Source organism: Propithecus coquereli, unplaced genomic scaffold, assembly GCF_000956105.1.
Source record: "Propithecus coquereli isolate 6110/MARCELLA unplaced genomic scaffold, Pcoq_1.0 Scaffold1073, whole genome shotgun sequence".
Classification (NCBI taxonomy): domain Eukaryota; kingdom Metazoa; phylum Chordata; class Mammalia; order Primates; family Indriidae; genus Propithecus; species Propithecus coquereli.
In genome coordinates, this window is record NW_012134670.1 from 45,985 (window position 1) to 66,805 (window position 20,821).

Here is a 20,821-nt window from a genome sequence, read left to right on the forward strand (position 1 = left end):
ACGCTACAGGACTATCCAACCTAACCGGTCTCCATTTCTTGCAAAGTCCTGGGACGTGGAAAGAGATTGGCCATCAGTCTTCACTGTAGATGTCCCCCGCAAAGGGCAGGTGCATGTGGCTGCCAGTGACATTGGGCAATCGAGATAAGTCTGGCAGGCTCTGGATCCGGGACCCGAGTTCTTTGCAAACCAGGGAAACTCTGGCTAACTTGCGCATGTATTCTTCCAATTTATGCTCTTTCTCTGCAAGGGCTTCCTTTGACAACGAAGAAAATCTGCTAACATTCGAGTGAGCTGCTTCCTATCATCTATGTCTGCCGCCAGTCTGCCACTGTAATCTGCCAGCAACGTACAGGCATCCTCTACCATTTTAGAAAGCCTTTCTCCAGATTCTTTATCTGTTATTTTATCTAGTAGGGATACTTCTTGGACTTCAACAGGTAAAGAAGCTATCCTCTGACGAACTGCTGCATCACCTGAAGCTGCGTTTTCTAGGTCTCGTAATGCTCTAACCAGATCTGGAGTCTGTGGTGGTTCATTGGAGATCCCAGAGAGGAACAGTTTTCATTTTCATCCACCTTTACCTGTTCATAAGTTCACTTCCTAGGCTTCTTATCGCCATGCAGAGCTTGCTTAAGTTGTTCTAATACATCATTTTCATAAACAGACCTTTCTTCCCAAATAGATAACACTCTTCCAAGGTGCTTCTTACAACTTGCATCAGTTTCACTTGAAACATGCTTAAAAGCCTCCACTATAACTGGTGCAAAATCTTTTGTAAACTCTGGCCCCTTCCTGTTGCTGCTCTGAATGACATCACTGGCTAGGTAGAGAAAAGCAAGCTTCCTGTTTGGTTTGGCTTTCCGCAGCTCCCGCTCCCACACGGTGACGACGGGCAGCGGGTGCTCGCGGTGGCGGATGAGCCACGGGGACAAGGTCTGCACGCTCTGTTGCGAGTTGCTCAACTCCCACAGCTTCTTCTCCAGCGCTGCCTCCGAGAAGGCGGACATCCCTCCGACACCAGGTCCACGCCGTCCCACGCGGTGGGGCCGAGGGGACGAGAGTTTCGCCACCCTCGTCGCGGCCTCGCCCCCTCACGCCACCCTTGCCCACGCCCTCATCACCGCCGGGGCTGCCACACCCAAGTCCGGCTGCAAACCATCAAAATCCCTTGCCCTGCCTTTAAATGAGATCCTAGAGTGAAAGACTCTGCTCTTTCGGGTTTAAGACTCTCATGGGTAAAGACGCATAAGAAACCCAGAAATCTACTATACCTAGTGTCGTCCCCCCAACAGGCCCAACCTCCAGCCTCCAGCTCGTTACCGTGTTCCTGCCGCGGCGCTGGTCGGCGCTCACGATCTGGGTCCTGAGGATGAGCACCTCCTCCTTGCGCACCTCCAGCTCCTCGTTGGCCAGCTTGAGCTGGTCCAGCAGGAGGCTGTAGCTGTCTGGGGAGCCGTGGCTGGAGTTGTTCTGCGTGGCTTGGTCGGCCACGGCTTTCCTCAGCTCATTCAGGTCATTCTTCAGCTTCTTGTTCTCTGACTCCAGCTCTTGCCTCTGGAAGACAGCCAAGTGGCACCCTCCATTACTCCCTGGGCCCAGGGCTGCTCCCCACTTCCTTAGTCTGCCCCGTCCACTGGGGAAGCCAAGGGCGATCTTCCCATTCTGACGACGAAACACATAGCGAGAGTTCTGACAGCCATCAGCCAAAACTAACGTCTGGATTTGAACTTGGGACCCCAAGTTGCAGGCAGGAAGCATCTGACACAAGATGCCTTCGGAGAGGCATTTGCCGAAATGGTACAATAATGTGCTTCCGAGCACAGGTGGCCATGAACCCCTTCCCTATGGCAATGCTGGGCTAACAATTTTAAAACACATGCTGTGAACCCAGGACTTCCTAGGGCCTGGATATACTCACGCACTTTGTGACTTTCCAAGGGGAGGACACGGAATGAAGGATTTCCTAAACTTATCTGTCCAGCGAGCTCCCCTGGTTTTCGGGGAGCCTCCTTTTTGTCCTGGATTAATGTTCTGTAGAACATACCAGGAACACGGCTTTGGTCATACAGAAAGCCACTAACCATCAATGCCAGTGGAGTTTGAAAAACTACCTACATACAAGGTATACAGGACCCTTGGACCTGGGGCCTTCCACTGTCTCCCCTTATCCATTTCCTGCCGGGCCAGAGTCAAACGCGCCTCAAGATCCTTTGCCCATGTGAGTCTTGATTTTTTCCAAAATGATTTTATTCCAGTGGCTGCATTTTGACTGAAACCGTATCAGGTGGGGAAGGCATTTATTATTGTCTCTGTAGTAAATACGTATTTTCCTTCATTTCAAAGATGAAGACACTACAGTATGGGAAGGGCAAGTTATCTGCTTATGGCTCCACAGCAGATCCAATTTCTTGCTGCCAAGCTTTGCCGTCTGCCCTCTCTACTGGGTGAGATTCTAGGAAGCCTGTCTCCCGACCAGGGGTCTTACCTTCAGACTGTTGTAGGCCAGATCTGCATCTGGGTCCGAATCTACATCATTCTGTGGTTGTTCCACCTGCACGGACAAAGAAACAAAGGTCGGCATGAACTTCGAGGAAGAGACTCCATGGAAGCATCTCCGGCCATGGTCAAACTTGCCCGTCCTGCCTATGTGTGACCCAACACCTCCACCCTCCCTGCGAGTCCGCTTCCTCCCCACCTCCAAAGTACAGCCCCATCCTTCAGGCTACTGTGAAGTGCTCTACAAACAACACCCTCCTGTCCCCACCCATGCAACTTTACTCACAGGATCCCCACCAGCTCTTATAGCCTGACCATGTGAACCATTATTATGAGTTGAACTGTGTCCCCAAAAAGATACGTTGAAGCCTTCAGCCCCAGGACCTGCGAGTGTGACCTTATTTGGAAATAGGGTCTTTGCAGATATAAGAAAGATGAGGTCATTAGAGTGAGCCCTAGTCCAATAGCACTGATGCCCTTCTAAGGAGAGAAGATGGACACACAGGGCAGATGGACATGGAAGACGGAGGCAGAGACTGGAGTTACGCAGCTGCAAGCCACGAATAGCATTACTGCCAGCAGCACCACGAGCTAAGAGAAAGGCACGAAGCAAACACCCCCCAGAGCTTTCAAAAGAGCATGGGCTTAACAACACCTCGATTTCTGACTTCTGCCTCCAGAACTATCAGAGAATAAGTTTTGTTGTTTTAAGCCACCCCATTTGTGGCACTTTGTTTCAGCAGCCCGAGGAAGCTAACACACTGCAAAATTAAAGATCTGTTAATGAGGTCAGTGAGCTATGCTTAAGTTTATGGGGGGAGAGGGGCTCCCATGTGTATTCTGTTTCCCAACTAAACTCCAAGCACCTTGCAGAGGAGCCTGCTTTCTCCGGGACACTCTACAATAACTGGCCCGCCACACAGGCTCAATAATGTTGCCCGGCATCAGAGCTCCAAAGCTAGTGCATGCCGGTGGCAATGGCTGGAATCACAGCCCTTCAGGATTCAGCTGAGCCAGGTTAAAATGTAAGTCTAGTAGCTGTTATCTGGCAGCTATTAGACTCAAACTGCCCAATGAGAAGCAGCAGAAACAGCTTCACATATGGGTAACTGCTTGGAGTAATTTCAAGTAGTGGGCAATGGTCCCTGAATAAGATGGGTTTTTAAAGCTAAAAAACTGACAGAACATTTAATTAGATTATCTGAAAGCTAGCAATGTGAAGTCCAAGGTAAGGCCAATAGCTGAGGATGGGTTGGGTGTGCCTAGGCTCGGAGACAGGAACAAGATGTGAGCATCTCCTGCAGCCCCTTCCAGATGAAGGACACCTACGTTTGCTACATTGTTTCCAGCCTGCAACCCAGGGGAAGACCTCTCCAAGACACCAATCTCTGCTGTGCCTCCATCATCACCAGAGGTGCGGTGAGATGGGACTGTTCAGGGTCACACTTAAGCTTCTACCCCTAGGGAGATGCCAGCACTTGTGCTCTATGTAGTGTGGATTTGCCATACGACCATGGATAACTGCTGAGTATATTAGGTCCTAGGAAAATGGGGATCCCCTACTCAAACTCAAGGCGCTGTGAGTGTAAGATGGGCCAGTGGTGGCCAAGGTGACTTTGTCAGGCCCAGGAAAGGGAGCTGGCTGGACAAGAGGTCAAACACTGACCGCTGGCTGTCACAAAGGCCACACCCTCACAGTGGCTCGGTCACTCCCACCCTGATGGTACATCCCACAGGCTTCTCTGCCATTCCTAATTGAGAGCATGGCCTCTGTCTGAATCTGAGACCCTGGGCTGTATCTCTCCAGAATAAAACCCAGGTAGCTCAGGATTCCTCTTGGGACCAACTGTGAATCCAAGAACTTGACCTCTGAAAGCTCAATGTCAGGTCCTGTAGAGGGATTTCATATTCTCCCCTTCTCCACTGCCTTTCTTACCAGACCATCAGAAACAAGGCCATTCTCCTTAAACAGATGCCCTCAGTACATGTGACGGAACTATAGTCCGAGCCTGATGTTCGCACTCTTGATCAGTGGTTATTTTTTGAGGAAAGAGATACCCCTTTTATTTGGAATCAATACAAACAGAAGTTCCAAAGCCAAGATTCCATAATCTACTGGCATTTCCATGACAGGGAACCTGGAGAACCTTTGGATGCAGCTGGGTGGGCCAGAAACTGTCATGCCAGGCGCTGTCTGATGTCATCTGCATAGCTTTTCATACGTTTGTTTTGCACTTGCCTGTTAGGGTGGCTTCCCTTTTAATTGAATGGATCATTTATAAACCTAATCCTTTCCCTTCCCATTCTGAATCTAATCCACCTGAGAGATTTAAATCCATCAGGAAGATTTATCTCCCTACTCACTGCTCAGAGAAAAAAACCCAAGAATTTGCTAGCAATACAGATCAGAATCTTCATCAAATTTGGTTGGAAAGGGAACACAGGTGTTTCAAAAGGAGACCGTGCACAGAGGTGGGGGCTGGGGATGGGGGTGGTAATTGGCAATTCAAGCCTGAGTGCAGACCCACTGCCAAACCCACTATGAGGACAGCTAATGACATGGCCCATGTCTGAACTGGCCTTGTGTCCCATTAGAAGTGGTCCTTGTACCTCCAAAGAAATACAAAATGGTTCTCATCTCATTAGCACTGCTATGCTCCATGGGCTCTATTCCTACAGCACTAATCTGTACTCAACTTTGCATCTAAGTCAGCACTACCAATGTTATTTCTTTTTTACTTTTCACCTGTGTTCTGTCTGGTACTCCCAAACTAGATTTTAAATTCCTCAATGGCTGGTGATTTCTCTTACATTTTTACCTCTTTTCATTTCATAAACATTTTGTGTACCTCCTACTATAAGCCTGGCACTAGCATAGTTTGAGAGTAGCATAGGTGCCCAATAGGTCCTTGAGATAGAGCAATTACTTCTGGGGCCACTAAGGTTTCAAACGATATCCTTTCAAGACCCAAGAGGCTGCTGACAATCTTGCTTGAGGTGAGGGTGCAGCCATGGGAGAAGAGGATGCATGACACACACCTGGTTTGCTCCTGACCCGTGGGGGCTGAACTCAAGCCCATGCCAGATCACAGGTATGAAAGGGCAACAAATTTTCTCGGCTAAAGGTTGACCTCTGCTGTATTATTGTACTTTTATCACACACCCCAGTCCTCCTGGCATGAGCTCCCCTCATGCCACAATGCCACAGACCCCCCCACCCCTGACAGCTTCACTAATGGAAATCCTTCGCCCTGGGGGAATTAGGGAGCTCATGCCTGTCTAGCTGGGTGGGGTGGGTCACTCGCAGAGAACAGTTAACATGACGCCAAGACAAGATGAAGGGGCTCTCTGAAACCCAGCACCAGCATGATCTCACATGGTCACACCTGCCCGATAAGCCCTGGTGGCATGAACTAGAGCTTTCTCTCATCCAGGTACCATGAGGGTACCTACGCTTTCACACACCTGGACTTTCTTGCTGTCCTGCTGCTCTCTCTTCTCCAGTTGCACCTGCAGTTTCTTCCTCTCCTGCTCCAGCTCCCGTACCCTCTTCTGCAGCTTCAGGAAGACAGTCATGTCCATGGCTGCCTTCTCCAGGCCAACTTCCTTCAAAGGAAGACAGGAGCAGGGAAAAGGAGGTTGTCAGAGCATAAACACCTAAGGAAACACAGCACCTCACTGCCTACCTCCACCAGCAGCCATCCGTCTCCCCTCCTCTCCCAACCATCGGTCGGCGTCTCAAATACAAAGCCAATGCCAACCAACTAGCATTTCTCAGGTTAGAGTCAGTGCTCCGGGCTCTTTTTCTGTCTCGATAATGTCTGAGTCTCAGCCATTTATATTCCTCCTGTGTGAGCCACTTAAAATCACCAATCATATGCCCCAAGAACAAATGGACAAAGACACAGCCACTTTCTTTGGAAGTTAAGAGAGCTCACTTCTGGAAAATGGTCTCACACGAGAGAAATCACAAAACTTGGGACAGAACGCTTCCTGATGAAGAATCGATGTAGTTTCTAGTCACTGCAGAGGTGCCGTCAACCACTGCTTGATTTCGCCTTGAAACAGAACCAACCCTTGCCCTGCCATGGAACCCATTTATCCAACAGATCCTAAAGCATCAATTTCCCAGTAGATTTTTTGCCTCTCGGATTCATGCCTGGGTTTGCCCTCCAGGGCTCTGTAACATGTGGGTGTGTGCGCAAATGTCTATCTGCCCATGAACAAGTAATGTGTATGAGCATATCCCCATGGATTTTTAAAGCAATGTATGTAACGTGTGACAACTGGATACCACCAGCATTTAATGAGCACTTCGGGTTTAGCCAGCATTGAATCTGTCTCGACTTTCTTGAACAACACAAGCCCAGGGAAGGCAGTGCTTTTATCTGCTTGCAAATAGCCAGACGCACAAACATCGGGGTGGTGTGTCTGGAGTTCAGGCAGGCTGAAGCTTCCAGGGACCTAGACTTAGAAGACAGCAATGCAAAACTGAGGGCCATAAGGCAGCATTTATTAAAGGCTAAGTACACACGGCAAGCAGCAAGCCATGCAGCAGCGCAGGTCAGACAGCGGGCCTTCAGTCCTCAGGACATCCATCCTCTTCTCTGCTTCCACCCTCTGGCTCCATCACTATCACCACTTATCATCCTTTATTTTCCTTTATAGCACTTAGCAGTACCTGCAACTATATCACACATTTCTTCCTTAACTGCTTGTCATCTAAGTCCCCATCAGATAAGCTCCAGGAGGGCAGGGACCTCCCCTGGTGCAATCACTGCTGTTTCTCCAGCGCCTACCAGTGGTGCCTGGCACAAAGACATGCTCAAACACACTTGTTTTTATAACTGGCTCTCTTCTCCATCTATCTCCACATGCTTTATAAGGTTTTATGTGCTTTTGACTTTATTTTCAAATGCCAGAGGAAAAACTGTGTCTACATACCTTTGACAAAATTAAATACAGACCACAAAGCCCACCGTGTGGTACATTATTTAGTGACTCCAAGAGGCTGTTATTGACAAAGACACAGTCACCCGGCATACTTCCATTCCAAATATTTGCTGTTGTTCTCTGGGTCTTACCCACCTTCTGAGTCAGGGGAACGATATTCTTGTGTGATTACTGATATTACTATATGCACTGTGCTACTGAATGGGGGTGATAAATTGCATCTATTTTAATGACTTTGCTGTTTCTTCTTAGGCCAGCCATTTCAGCTCTCTGCATGAGCTTCCCAGTTTTGCAGGAGAAAACAGGGATCTACCTTCCTCACTCCTTTCTGGATAGTGGGGAAAGTGAACAATAATGTATTGCTTTGCACAGCAAATGTTAACTACAGAGTACTGCTTCTAAATCCACTGCCATCCGAGTGATCCTGCTTTCAAGAATTAGCCCTTGGGCACTCTGGTCACCACCAAAAGAATAGTAAATGTCTCTTGGGCAGCTCTACACAGGGAATAAACACTTGCTCTGGAAGAGGACAGCAGCCAAGAGCCTGTAGTACTTACCTCCACCTGTTGGAGAGCATCTTCAGTGTCTCCGATTTCAGATGTGGAGACGGAGGGGTAGTTGGAGTCGGATTCTAAGCTACTTTGGTTCGATGGGTTCCGCCTGTGGCCTGGAGTTTGCTGTTGGAGGAGAGAAAGGTGACAACTCTTAAGGAACTAATGTTAGGAAGAACTTCTAAAAGAGAAGCAGGCCCTAGAGTTGGCCTCCGCCTCCTCTGTCAACAAGAACAGCTGTCATTGCTTCCTGGAATGACAGCTTATTAGAGCTAGTCCCACAAAACTTTTCACCTCAGTTCTTATAGACATCCATCTAGCTAACCAACTCCATGACAACTAGAAGAGAACACAGCTCCACAGTAAGGACTGAGTTCCCCTGTCTCGCAATGAAATGCAAATCCATAAGCTTTAGGCTAATTTCTTGGAAAAGTCCTGGGGAAACAACCTTTCACTCTAGTCTTGCCCGTTACCTACCCACGTCCTTCTTCAAAAGAATGTTCCAAACCTGCCCCCAATGGCCCCCTTCCTTCAACCTGTACTCCAATTTTGTTTATGGAAATTGTAGCGTATTAGAAATAGAGTTTACTATTTATAGTGTTCATTTAAAAATACCCTTTTTTGGCATTTAATTTGGTTTTCAGAGTGAAAACTGAGCTTGGTAGGAAAATTTTAGATTTCTATATATGTTCCTATTTAGCTTTTCTTCCTGCTTTCTATGCAATTAACTTATTTCTTCTTGTTTCGATATGTATTTCTGGAGAAAATGTTTATAGGGGTAAAAAATAACAAATCCTGAAATATCATGTGTTTCTTGATTCTACTACTTGAGGAAAAAAAAAACCAAAATCCTGAAATATCATGAAATTATTTCTACATATACCGCATTTCATTGGAGATTAGGAGACCTGATCTCTAGGCACCTGTGGGCCTCTCTGCCGTGCACACTACTGGAGCTGAGATTAGAACTCCCGCACGCCATTACTATTTCAACACAGGGATGGTCCCAGCACAGGAAACAGGGACGATAACATAAATTTGGGTGGAATTTTCCTTAAACTCATAACTGAGATCTTTGTGAGACTGCAAAGTTGGAAAAGAACCTGTCCTTAGGAATGAATTGCCCAGCCCGGCTACTTCTTGTGGGATTCGTCCTTTCTGCAGGAATGGCAAGAACAGACGCTAGAAGGTGACGCTGTGCTTACAGCACACACGTCCTGAGCACCACAGGGTGCCGGAGTGCAGTGCACGAGAGCAAGGGTTACGACGGTGCCATGGGGCTGCAGTTCTGCCCTCCTTGCCTTTATGATGGTGAGCTCATCCTGAAGGTTGTCGAATCTCTGCTCCAGCTGTGAGTATTCCTTCACCAGGTTCTGGTACCGGGATCGCTCCTCCTCCAGCTCTTTCTTCATCAGGAGATTTTCCTTCACAGAGTCCTGGGCAAATTCCTCTGGAAAGCAAGCACACCAAGCTGCGGTGTTTCTGGACGGATTCCCGTCACACGTACTGACTCACGCACTCTGATTAATCTCTCGTTAAAAGGCTGCACATGACAAGCTCGCCACAGAGGCACTCGATGCATCTATTAAGCTCCTTGTCTGCTGCAAAGGGGGAAGCTCTTTACTCTGGCCAAGTCTTCACAGAGGGGAGAAAGACCCTGCTCTTGGGGAAGCAGGGAGAGAGGAGTTGGCAGCATTATGTGAGAACTTGCTCAGTTAACGCACCAGCTTCTCTTCTGCCAACTGTCATAGCAACTTCTGCCAGCGTCCCTGGAAGAACAAAAGTTTGTTCCACCTTTTCTTTCCTGCTCCTGATCTTTCAGGTGCTTGGAGTGCAGGGAGATTTGGCCAAAGGTTTGGCTGGAGGAAGGAGGAAGGCAAGTAGACAACGTGGCTGGGCTTCTCCCTGCCAAAACTTATTATTCATACTAGCAGAAAGGAAAATATTTTCAAAGGGAAATTGAAAAACGGTTTGTTTTCAACAAGATGGGATGCTGGTTGGGACTGAGGTCACATGGCTCATTCTGTCGTGATACAGGTGAGGAACCTAGGGGTGGGAGAAGGGATTTGCCAAAGGTCACACTGAGCTCGGGCAAGACTCATCCCTGCTCCTCCACAGCTGAGTGGCACATGGGGACTGATGGCAGCCCAGGAGCTGGTGGGTGCTTGAGAGGGACTGACTGGGGTCTGATTCAAGACCCCATCCTTCAGCAAACATTAGCAGATGGTCTCCCGGGTAGAAGAAACCATCACAGTTACCATGGGTCTGAGAGATAAACGTAAAACCCAGCAACGCAACAGTTCCTGAGTACTCGCTGTGTGTTAAGCTCCCTCCTAAGGCACTTCGCCTGCAGCATCTTGCTCACTCACATGCGCCCTCTGAAGTCTGTACCTTTATGTCCATTTTGCAGATCAAAGGCCACACAGTAGCAAGTGGTAGAGTCACGCTTTGAGTGGTCTCCCTGACTCTAAGCCCCATGCACTACGTCGTCCATTATCTGTGTGTCTCGCCTCATTGAACTCTTGAGACCAAATGTCACAACACGATCTTAAGGATCACTGTTCTTTATTCATCCCCATCTATTAAAGCTCTTCCCCCACTGCAGCATCCTAACTGCATGCCTGCTGGGAGTCTTTGGGGGAAAATTAGCAAGATTAAAATCCCAAACAAAACTCAAGCGTTTTGGTACTTACCTTTAGACTGGCACAGGATTTGGTTGTTAAGCTGTTCTTTTTCATCTTTCAAGAGAGCATTTTCTTGCTCTAGGTCTGCAACTCGCTGAAAGAGAAAGCAACAGGGAAAAACAGTTCTGTGATGCTAGGCAAAGGAGAGTCTCGTTTTGTGGGGTTTGAATTTTAACAGGTCACATGTAAATGCACCTTGTATTTAAGAAAGTTGAATTGGCCAAAGCTGCTTTCATTTTGAAGGAAAAATTGTATGCTGAAAGAAAAATCCCGTTAAGACAGATGAGCTCAGCACTGTCTATGGTCACCTAATACCCATAAAAACATCATGAAAAGTCTACAGCAAGCGCACATGCCTTGTGGAGGAACTTACAGAGAGAACAGGCTTTCACGTTCTCGTATTTGTTTGCCCATCTCGCTAAATTTTGAGCTCTCAAATCCAAGTCTCAAGAAAGCCAAAAGCTCACCATGAACAAAGCATCTCTGGTCTTTACACACTTGCCTTTCCCTGTCTTACTGGACCAGCCTGGTCCAAATCCTTGCTATCGACATAGGACCATCCAATCTAGTGTTTGGTTGCTGATGCCACTGCCAAAGAAAGCCAAAATGAGGTGAATATTAAAAAAAAAAAAAAAAAAAAAAAGAGGAAATAAATACCGTTATAATTAAAGAAAAATGGTCTGTTCAAAGAAGATTTGAAACAGTATGATACAAGTTTTTAAAAAGTGAAATTTTTTACTATTGTTGGAGCAACTATTTGTATGGATTTTAAAAAATGCAACAACTCAAGACATGTGCTCTAAAAAAATTCGAAATCATTAGTTGGTATAAAGAAAGATGAGAAAGGGTGTATTACTTTTATAACACGGGGGGCTAACTTGCAATTGACCCAGCTGTGTGCTTGGAACCCCTGCAGATTCATTCTGCAGGTGGCCAACAAGTAACTTTCCCCACAAAAATCACAGCCCCGCTTTGGTGACACAGACGAAGAAACAGTTGAGCATTGTGAAAACCACGCAGGGAGAGAATGAGGAACACGTGCCCCTCAAAAACTCAGGCCTCCAGACTCGAGCCCTGACTTCCCTGGTGGCTGTCTGAACCATCACCAGCCACCGCAGGATCAACTCCTGTGATCATCAATGTCGCACACGGCAAAGAAGGTGAGCTTGACAGCCGCACAGGTCCTGGGCTCTATGACCCCTCAGCTTCCCCCTCTGTAAAACTGACACCCAACCCACAGGGTTGTTTTCAGCATTAAATGAGATGATGTGTGCAAAGTACTAAGCAGCAGGTGCTGTATATAACAGTTAATTGATATACATATAACAGATGGGTCTACATCACCGTTACTAGGCACTAAATGGAAACCTACTTTAAAATCATTCCACCACTTACGAAAATCTTGAATTAGTATCTGTTTTTCACAAATTTTTCCAAAAAATAGAACACAGAGCACACTTCCCAATTCATTCTATGAGGCCAGTATTACTCTGATACCAAAACCAAACAAAGACATTATAAAAAAAAAAAAAACTACAGACCAGTATCTCTTAGGAATACAGATTCAAAAATCCTCAGCTAAATAACAGCAAATAAGTGTTCATGATAAAAATGCTTAACAAGCTAGAAATAGCAGTGAACTTCCTCAATCTGATAAAGGGCATCTTCAAAAATCCATAGCTAATACTGTCCTTTTTGGTGAAAGGCTGAATGCTTTTCCCCTAAGATCAGGAAGATGACAAGGACTTCTGCTCTTGCCACGTCCATTCGACACTGTACTGAAGGTTCCAGCCAGGGAAATTAGGCAAGAAAAATAAAAGCATCCAGAAGGGAAAGGAAGAAGTAAAACCATCTCTATTTGCAAATGACACAATCGGTTGCAGGGTACAAAATCAAGATACAAAACTGAACAGTATTTCTATATACATCTGCAATAAGCAATCAGAAAAAGAAATTAACAATTTCATTACAATAGCATCAAAAAGAATAAAATGCTTAGGAATAAATTTAACAAGTACAAAATTTATATTCTGAAAACTATAAAACATTGTTGAAAGATAGATCTCAATAAATGGTTAGACATGCTGAAGTAATGGATCAAAGGACTTAATATTGTTAAGATGGCAACATTCCTCAAATCGATCTACAGATTCAATGCAAATCCTTATCAAGATGCTGGATGGCTTCTTTACAGAAATTAACGAGCTCATCCTAAAATCCATGTGTAATATATAGGGATCTGGAATAGCCAAAATAATCTTGAAAAAGAACAACAAAGTTGGAAGAATTACACTTCTAAATTTTAAAACTTACTATAAGATACAGTAATAAAGACAGTATGATACTGGCAGCCTGGGTCCAGTCCCACATCCTGAACCATTATGCCAACCCATCTCCCGACAGTTCAGCAGGCAGACACGTGAAGAATGGCAACGAGCAACCTAGAGCAGGCCTCCAAAGACTGCTTTCGACAGCAAGCGCTGCAGGAAGGAGGGAACTGGTGTGTGGCTCAGGGACCAAGAAGGATCAGATGGAGGAAGAGGGATCCGAGCTGAGCCTGAGGAGGAGGGAAGGACTTCGGATGCTGAGGAAGAGGGAGGAAGCCCCAGGCTTGGAGAATGACAGAATAAAGAAGCCAGAAGGGAAAACCCCACAAAGAGAAAGGTTTATATGAAGAACGAGCAGGAAATCAAGGCAGGAACTGCAGTGTCTTAGGAAGATTAACTTGGCAAGAGCTGGGGAGATGAACCAAAGAGAGAGAAGACTGGTGCCAGCAAAGTCCTCCTTTCCCTTGGAAAAAGTCACCATCTTCCGAAAGCCCACAGACAGAGTAGTAAGAAAAAAAATCCCTTTCTTGTCCACTCAGCAAAGAGAACGCAGCTCCTTCGCTCTGGGCAGGGAATTAGACCTCATTTCCTACCTTTCCACGCTGAGCACGGCCCTTACTAGGGACAACACTACTAATTCTGTGAAATCTTACAGGGCTCACCTGCCCACTCTGACAGTAAACTTTCCTCCAAGCAAGCACAGTATTAATTTGCTTTTTAAACTAGGAGGTAAGATGTTAAAAGTTGAAAATCAACACCCTTTGGATAGTAAGGCAACTTGAAACGATGACTAAATCATCTCCAAAACGGTCCAGTAAACGTGTTTTAGTATGTCCCCATCCTACATCCGCAGAAGCTAAAGTGCCTAAGACAGAGCTGTTCGTCTCCCCAGAGGTTTCAAGGGCTAAGGTTGCCCTTGAGATCAGAAAACACTCCTGAACTTCACCCCACCCCACTCCTACTGTTCTCCTCCTTACTGCTCCCTCGGCCTGAGCCCAGCAGCCTCCTTTTCAGTCCTTGAACTTGCCTACTCCTACTCCTGGTCTGTGTATCTGCTGCTACATCTGTCACCTGCTCCCCAGAAATCCCACGGCTCACCCACCTCGCTCCCCTCAGGTGGCTTCTCCATAAGACCTCCTCTGACTGTCATAAGCAACGCCATCCTCTGAAGCTGCCCAGGTTGTTCTCTATCCCCCCCTTACTCTGCTTTATTTTTCTTTATATCCCATGGTGGATAACTTGTGTTTGTCTGGACCTTCTTCCCCCACCCTCAAACATTTAAGCTCCATAAGAATGAAAAATACTTAAAAAACAAAATAACTGTTTACTTACACCCCAGTGTGTACAACGGTGCTTAACACATATAGGCACTCAAAGACATCCCGAATGAAGGACTACGACCTTCTATGACCTCTGCAACAATGTCCTTCCATAAAGATGGGTTAGGTCCCTTTCCTAATAACCATCAGCCTCATCATGAACCACGAATCCTGGAGCCACTGAGAGCTGAACTCCGAATCGCACCTAGTCAAAGTCATCTGGCTCTGCACCTTTTGGAAGGTGGCTGAACATATTCCATTATGAGTCCCACCCCCTACCTCCCCAGCCAGATCTCTCTACTTCTATTGGAAAAATCCAAAACTTTTATACTGGAATTAACCAAGGTGGCCAACCAGTACCGGGTCATTCTAAGACTGATGTCATGACAATGCACAACCCAACCCAACTAGTGTGAGTGCTTAGAGCCTGGGGCCCTGCTAGCTATTCTTCACAACCAGGCTTCCTGGCTGTGGGCTTCTCCTCCCCACCCACTGCAACCCTGCGCCCAGCTAGGCCTTGCTCTGGCCCCACCAAGCGGCCTTCAGAGCAGATTCTGGATGATGAGCTATTGCCTCTGTGCCAAGGGCAGCCCTGGGGGCCACCACTCTTTCACCAGGGCCACCAAACAAACAGCACAGCTGCACGAAAGCAGCCAGGGCAGGGATCACTGAAGCTTTAAAAAGGAACAAGATGTACACATTCCACAGGCTAAAAGGGAAAGAGGCTCAGGGCCTGGCCGTGGAATACTCTGGAGAGGCCAAAGTGATGAGGCCTTACCTTCAGCAGGTAAGGATGCCATCTAACTCACGTGGCCGGGTAGTGATGGTGCTTCCCTGGGCTCCATAGACAGAGATGACTTCCCTCATGCAGGGAGATGAGGCAAAGGCACGGTGGCCATGTGGGCTGCCAATTAATATTGTCAGGGGTGGGGGCCCAAAGTTTTCCAGGGTGTCAGTTCCAATATAACATTTGCTGCCTTTGCTGATGGAAACATCCAAGCCATGAATTAAACATCTACTAGCAGTCAGCTCCCTCCCCACACTTGGCTTGTCTCATCTATCTTGTTCAACACAGAGCAGGCCCCTGCTCGAGCCCAGGAGGAAACCAAGTGTCTGATTATTCAGCATTTATTAAGACTGGACACGGTGCCCTTGATACATACTAAATCCTGAGCAGGCAGAGAAGATGCCCGCATACCCCCCACCCCAAAAGGCAGCCAGCCTGTCTATCTACCCCTCCACCACCAGAATAAAAAGGCTTTGACGACCCTAGAGAAGGAAGAATGTTTGCCGCTACTTTTTCCTTTCCTGGAAAGTAACAGACATTCCACTTGATGGATCATCTCAGGCTGGTTTCTTGGGATGTGTTTATGTTTGGAGTCCAGCAAAGGGGCTTTTGGTTTGCCTCTGCTCCTGTTGTCCCTCTCCTTGTGGTGTCCTCTTGCCAGTTCCCAGCTCCAATTTTAAATAAAATTAGACCTAGCTCAACGCAATCCTAAGGAAATAGTAGAGATTTTTTTAAGGAGAGGAGGGAGTCCACTGCTCTGTTTTGCTCTGCCAAAGAAGATTTTCATATTATAAACTCTTATGCTTCCTCAGATGGAGACTTGGATATTTCAAAAGCGCTTTGAGTCCCCAAATCACAGCATTTAGCAGGAAGGGAGGCTGGGGAACCGATGAATCAAGTGCTATCTGTGGGGGTGGAGCTAGGTGAGACCCCAGTTTGTGGATCTAGTGCGTAAACAGGCTTTGCAGGTGTCTCATCCGACCAGGACACACAGGCCGGGAGCTTTCTTTTCTTTCCTTGCAGGGTCACCAATCTCAAGAGCTTCCAGTTCTAACCTTGGCCCCTTGTTTCTGGCTTTGGGTTCTACCATCTTGTTTTTATTCACATAGAAGGGCTGCCATCCATCCATCTACTCCAAAGGATGAGCAGACCCCACGTGTGGAATTCTATGGTTTGTAGGTTACAGGCTTACAGCTATATTTTGCCAGGTGTTTCCAAGCACCACAATGATTTGTCCTAAAGAATGAAGTCTACTTCACGCCTCGTGGTGGGTAAGCTGGCAGGTGGGTTTATCTGGGAAGAGGGTCTTGGGATGCCTCAAAGCAACACATCACAAGAGTAGCTTTTTACGGGCCAGGCCAGCTGCACTGGGAAGCCATGTCTTACTTTCTTCTTTGCCTAATCCCATTGGGATCCCACCTCTGTCCCTTGGAGACCCCCGGGGTCTCAGTGAAGTCGGTGGCTATTGGTGCTAACGTTCCGCCTGGGGTGGGAATACAATGCACACGAGCCTGGCACGAGCTAGTTCTGTGGCCTTTCCCCTCCAGTGGAGTCAGCATGTTTCTCGGCCGTGTTTGAGGGCTGAGAAGGAAGTGGGGGTAGAAGAGAGAAGGAAGCCCGAGCAACGCTGAGGGCCTCTAGTCCTTGCATAAGCCATCAAACACAAGCTCACAGATATGGCCAGGTACAAGACCAGAAGGGGCCTTGAAGATAATTTGGACCAACTTTAAAATACACATACAGATGCGTGAACTATGGCCAGTGAGGTTTCCTGCACATACTTAGTAACAGAGCAGGGATGAGAGTGTGGAGATGACAACACAGGGCCCTTTCTGCGGCAGCACCCGGTTTGCCCCCGACATCCTCACTGACTCTCGCCCTCCTTGTGTCTCCCCAGTGACGGGCAGATACTACACACATGGGCAATGCTTGGCTTTCCCTGTGGCTTGTGACCTGTAGAGATGGCGGGAGAATGGCAGTGTCCTGAGTCTGTAAGGGGCTCTCTGGGGACCCTGTGGGACTTTCTTGGCTGGAACAGCTATCCTGGGAATGGAGCAGAAAGTCTTTGGGTTTGTTTTTTTTTTTTGAGACAGAGTATCACTCTGTTGCCCGGGCTAGAGTGCCATGGTGTCAGCCTAGCTCACAGCAACCTCAAACTCCTGGGCTCAAGTGATCCTGCTGCCTCAGCCTCCTGGGTAGCTGGGACTACAGGCACTCACCACTGTGCCCGGCTAATTTTTTCTATTTTTAGTTGCTTGGCTAATTTCTTTCTATTTATAGTAGAGACAGGGTCTCGCTCTTGCTCAGGCTGGTCTTGAACTCCTGAGCTCAAGCAATCCTCCCGCCTCAGCCTCCCAGAGTGCTAGGATTACAGGCATGAGCCACCGCACCCGCCCAGTCTTTGTATCTTCACATTTGGGGCAGTGGGGGCAAACCCCAGGAAGTTCTGTAGGGAGTGATCACACAGAGCACACCAGCCAGAGTAGGTGAGCCAGGCTGGGACTGTCACTCCCTCTGCAGCCAAATGCCCCATAGCACAACGCTTCGGCCTGGGGAGAGGTGCCCAGAAGCTGCCCCCAACCCTGTAGGCAGCGTCAAGAGCAGCCATGGCCTCTTGCCCACCAATATGCAGGCCACAGAGCCAACGCGGGGACTAACCCCAGACCATAGGAATGATACTCAAAGGTCAGTGCTGTGTGACCCTCTCAGGGGATGCCAGACCGACCAGCTAACAGCAGAAACTCAGTCGACACTGTGAGGTGAACGGACACAACCTCATGTGGGTTCCCCGAAAGCACGCCGCTGTCTGTCTAAACACAGATGGGTGCTAAGTCTGTGGGCATGAGCCCCAGGCAAAGCCTACGGCCATTTGTCATCTGGAAGAAGAAACCATCTTGGCCGGGTGGCTCCGCTGGCCTGCCCACCACCAGCGCCCGCCCCCTGGCCTCGAGCATACCTTTCTCAGCTCGTCCTTCTCCCTGCCGTGGGCGTCCTCCAGGATCTTGCGCTCCGAGTGGGCCTTCTGCAGCTCGCTGCGCAGGCTCTCCACCTCCTCCTGCAGCCTCGGGTTGGGGTCCCCGCCCTGGCTCTGCTGGTAGCGCGCCAGCTCCTTCTGCAGCCGCTCCACCTCCATGGCGTACGTGGAGGTGGCCGTGGAAAACTGCTCTGACAGCGTCTTGAACTCTTTGTTCTGTGGAAGGCATCGGCAAATGGGGACAGGGGAGAAAGAGAGGGTTAATTTTTTGCCAGGAAAAGGCACAAAGGTAATCAAAAAAGGAACTCCCAAGGTGGAATTAAATCTCACAATCGTTACATGCTCAAGCGCTTTCCTGGCATCCTCCTAACAAAACTCTATTGTAAACCTAGGAGAAACAGACGAAAACACAATAGCAACACTGCCGTTAAAATAGTTCAAGGAGCTTGCGTGAGCATGAGCATGGCTGGTAGTGGTTGGTTGTCCTCATCCAGTTGGACAGATCCCACACCCGGTTTTTAAGTTGCAGGAACAACAGAGCTGCCTTCCCAGATCTGCGGCCTTTGCTCTTCGGGTTTCCCAGCTCTTTGCCAGGGAGCCCTCCTGCCTGCGGACTCACTGGCACAAAGAGCTGCAACCTAATCGCTGGCCCCGAGACAAAGGACCCCTTCAACATCCCCTCTTCCGAGGAGGCCCTCCACAGGGCCTTGGGATCATTCTCGCCACCTGTCAGCCACACTTACCCCGTAAGACTGTGACTCTGGAAACCAATGCCTGGCAGACCTCGTCTACACCCCGCCCCTGCAGACGAGGCATCCGACCACCAACTCACACATGAAGCATTCCACCGAGTCCAGAGCCCTGAGAACCTCATGCTGGTGTCAAGTGTTCATGTAAATTACTGGCAGAAATTGAGGCAGCGAGAGTTGAGAGCGCATCAGCTAAAAGTGGTCAGTGGGGCGAGTGGAGAGAAAGGAGTAGGATTCTTCAAATAATCAAGCAGGCGACGAACAGGCACTGATTATCCTTCGTTGCTGTGGTCTGCAGGAGCTCCAAGTAGAGCAGAGCTACTGGCTCACACACCAATAAGCAGGAATTATTAAATTCACCTGAGAAATTAAACCTCACTGAAAGCAGCGACAAGCAGCAAAAGAAAAGCTGCTGGCACAATTCACTATTGCAACGATGTGGAAACAACTCAAGTGCCCGTCAATCCATGAGTGGATTATTAAAATTTGGTATGTGTATACAATGGAATATTACTCAATCATAAGAAACAACAGTGATCTCTTATACTTTCCTGGATTAAACTTAAGCCCATTATCCAAAGTGAGGCACCACAAGAGCGGAAGAACGGGCTCCACTTGTACTCGCCATCGAATTGGTACTAACTGATCAACACTAGGGTGATCAAATGGCAGCAATACTGTCCAAGGATTAGGGGGATTGGGAGGGGTAAATCCGCAACTAAAGGACACGGGGAACACTGTAGGGGGAAGGGCATGCCTTTAACCTGCGCTTAGGGGAGGCAAAGACAAAGTGTAACCGTAACGTTTGTACCCTCATAATACCCTGAAATAATAATAGTAAAAAAAAAAGCTGCTGGACCCCATACATGCCACGCATGCTGTGTGACCTCAAGTGTGACCCGCGTGTTGGTGCACAAGCAGTACATTTCCTGCATTGATACAGAACGAGATCCCCCGACACTTTGTGGGAAAATTCCCAGTTACAATCTGATACACCCTTAGGCTTGGTCTCGCTGTCAGCCTTGCTCTAAAGAATCACAAAGAAGAAATCCAATGAAGCACCATCCATGTAAAAACCTAATAAGCACATGTACTGCTCACTCCAACCTGTGTCTCCACTGGAGGCTGAAGGTCTGTGCACAGGGTGACGTGGCAGAGAGAGGGAACGCACGCTGCACCAGCCACCCTCTGGCTTCCTCCTCTCTGCTCTGGGCTGGAAGCGAAGTTCAGCCTAGCCATCCCCTTCAGGTGGCATGGCCTGGGTCACATCACCAGGAGCAGGGGGAGGACAGTGCTGAGGGGTCCCTAGGTGCAGCTGGTTGGGGTATGGAGAGAGGCACACGTGGTGGTGGGTGGGGACACAGGCGCATCCTACTCTGCTATCAACAAAATGATACCTCAGGACCCCGGTGCAAAGTGTGATGTGTCTAGGAGGCCCGGCTTTGCCGATCCTGACACCTGCCTGAGACAGGCTCAGGGACGTCAGGGAGTTGAGTGGCTGGAGCTGGAAAGATCCGGCTTAGATCTCAGCTCTACGTTTGACCAGGGGGCACATCTGATCTAGTCATCCAACCTTTCCGCTCCCCAGCATGCTCATGTGTAAAATGGGGATAATAGTAACTCCTACCTCGCTGGGTGGTTGGGAAGATTCAGTGAGATAAAGTGCTTAGCTGGGTGCCTGGTGCACAGGAAGTGTCAATAAACATCGCTATCTTCATTGTTCAGAGTTCCCTAGGGAGTCCCCTGGACAGATACCTGGAAGTCTCTACTGGCTGCCTGGGGTGTGGGGAGGTCCCCAGCAGCAGAACCGGGATAGCCCCTCACCTCACCATCACAGGCATCCAAATGCAACCACTAGGGGCACGTGAAACTGCACACTCTGTCCTAGTTGTATGACCTCAAACAGGAAGGCCCCGGGAGGACTCATCCTCACACCTGTGGGTGTCACATCTCTACAGCCCAGCCGGGCACAGAGCCT

The 20,821-nt window shown here is 48.3% G+C and overlaps 1 protein-coding gene and 1 pseudogene across 2 annotated transcripts in view; both read right to left on the reverse strand.

The window, feature by feature from the left end:
• Positions 1-20,821, reverse strand: part of MYO5B (myosin VB) — a 160,101-nt gene that overhangs the window by 38,758 nt on the left and 100,522 nt on the right. For both annotated transcript variants that reach the window (XM_012647361.1, XM_012647355.1), the window contains exons 19-25: positions 18,077-18,310; positions 10,697-10,781; positions 9,305-9,453; positions 8,010-8,129; positions 5,965-6,105; positions 2,489-2,554; positions 1,324-1,557 (exon numbers count right to left, since the gene is read on the reverse strand). In XM_012647361.1, the coding sequence (XP_012502815.1) occupies positions 1,324-1,557; positions 2,489-2,554; positions 5,965-6,105; positions 8,010-8,129; positions 9,305-9,453; positions 10,697-10,781; positions 18,077-18,310 (1,029 nt within the window). The remainder of the gene's footprint in view (positions 1-1,323; positions 1,558-2,488; positions 2,555-5,964; positions 6,106-8,009; positions 8,130-9,304; positions 9,454-10,696; positions 10,782-18,076; positions 18,311-20,821) is intronic.
• On the reverse strand, positions 74-1,010 carry LOC105812804 (annotated as a pseudogene).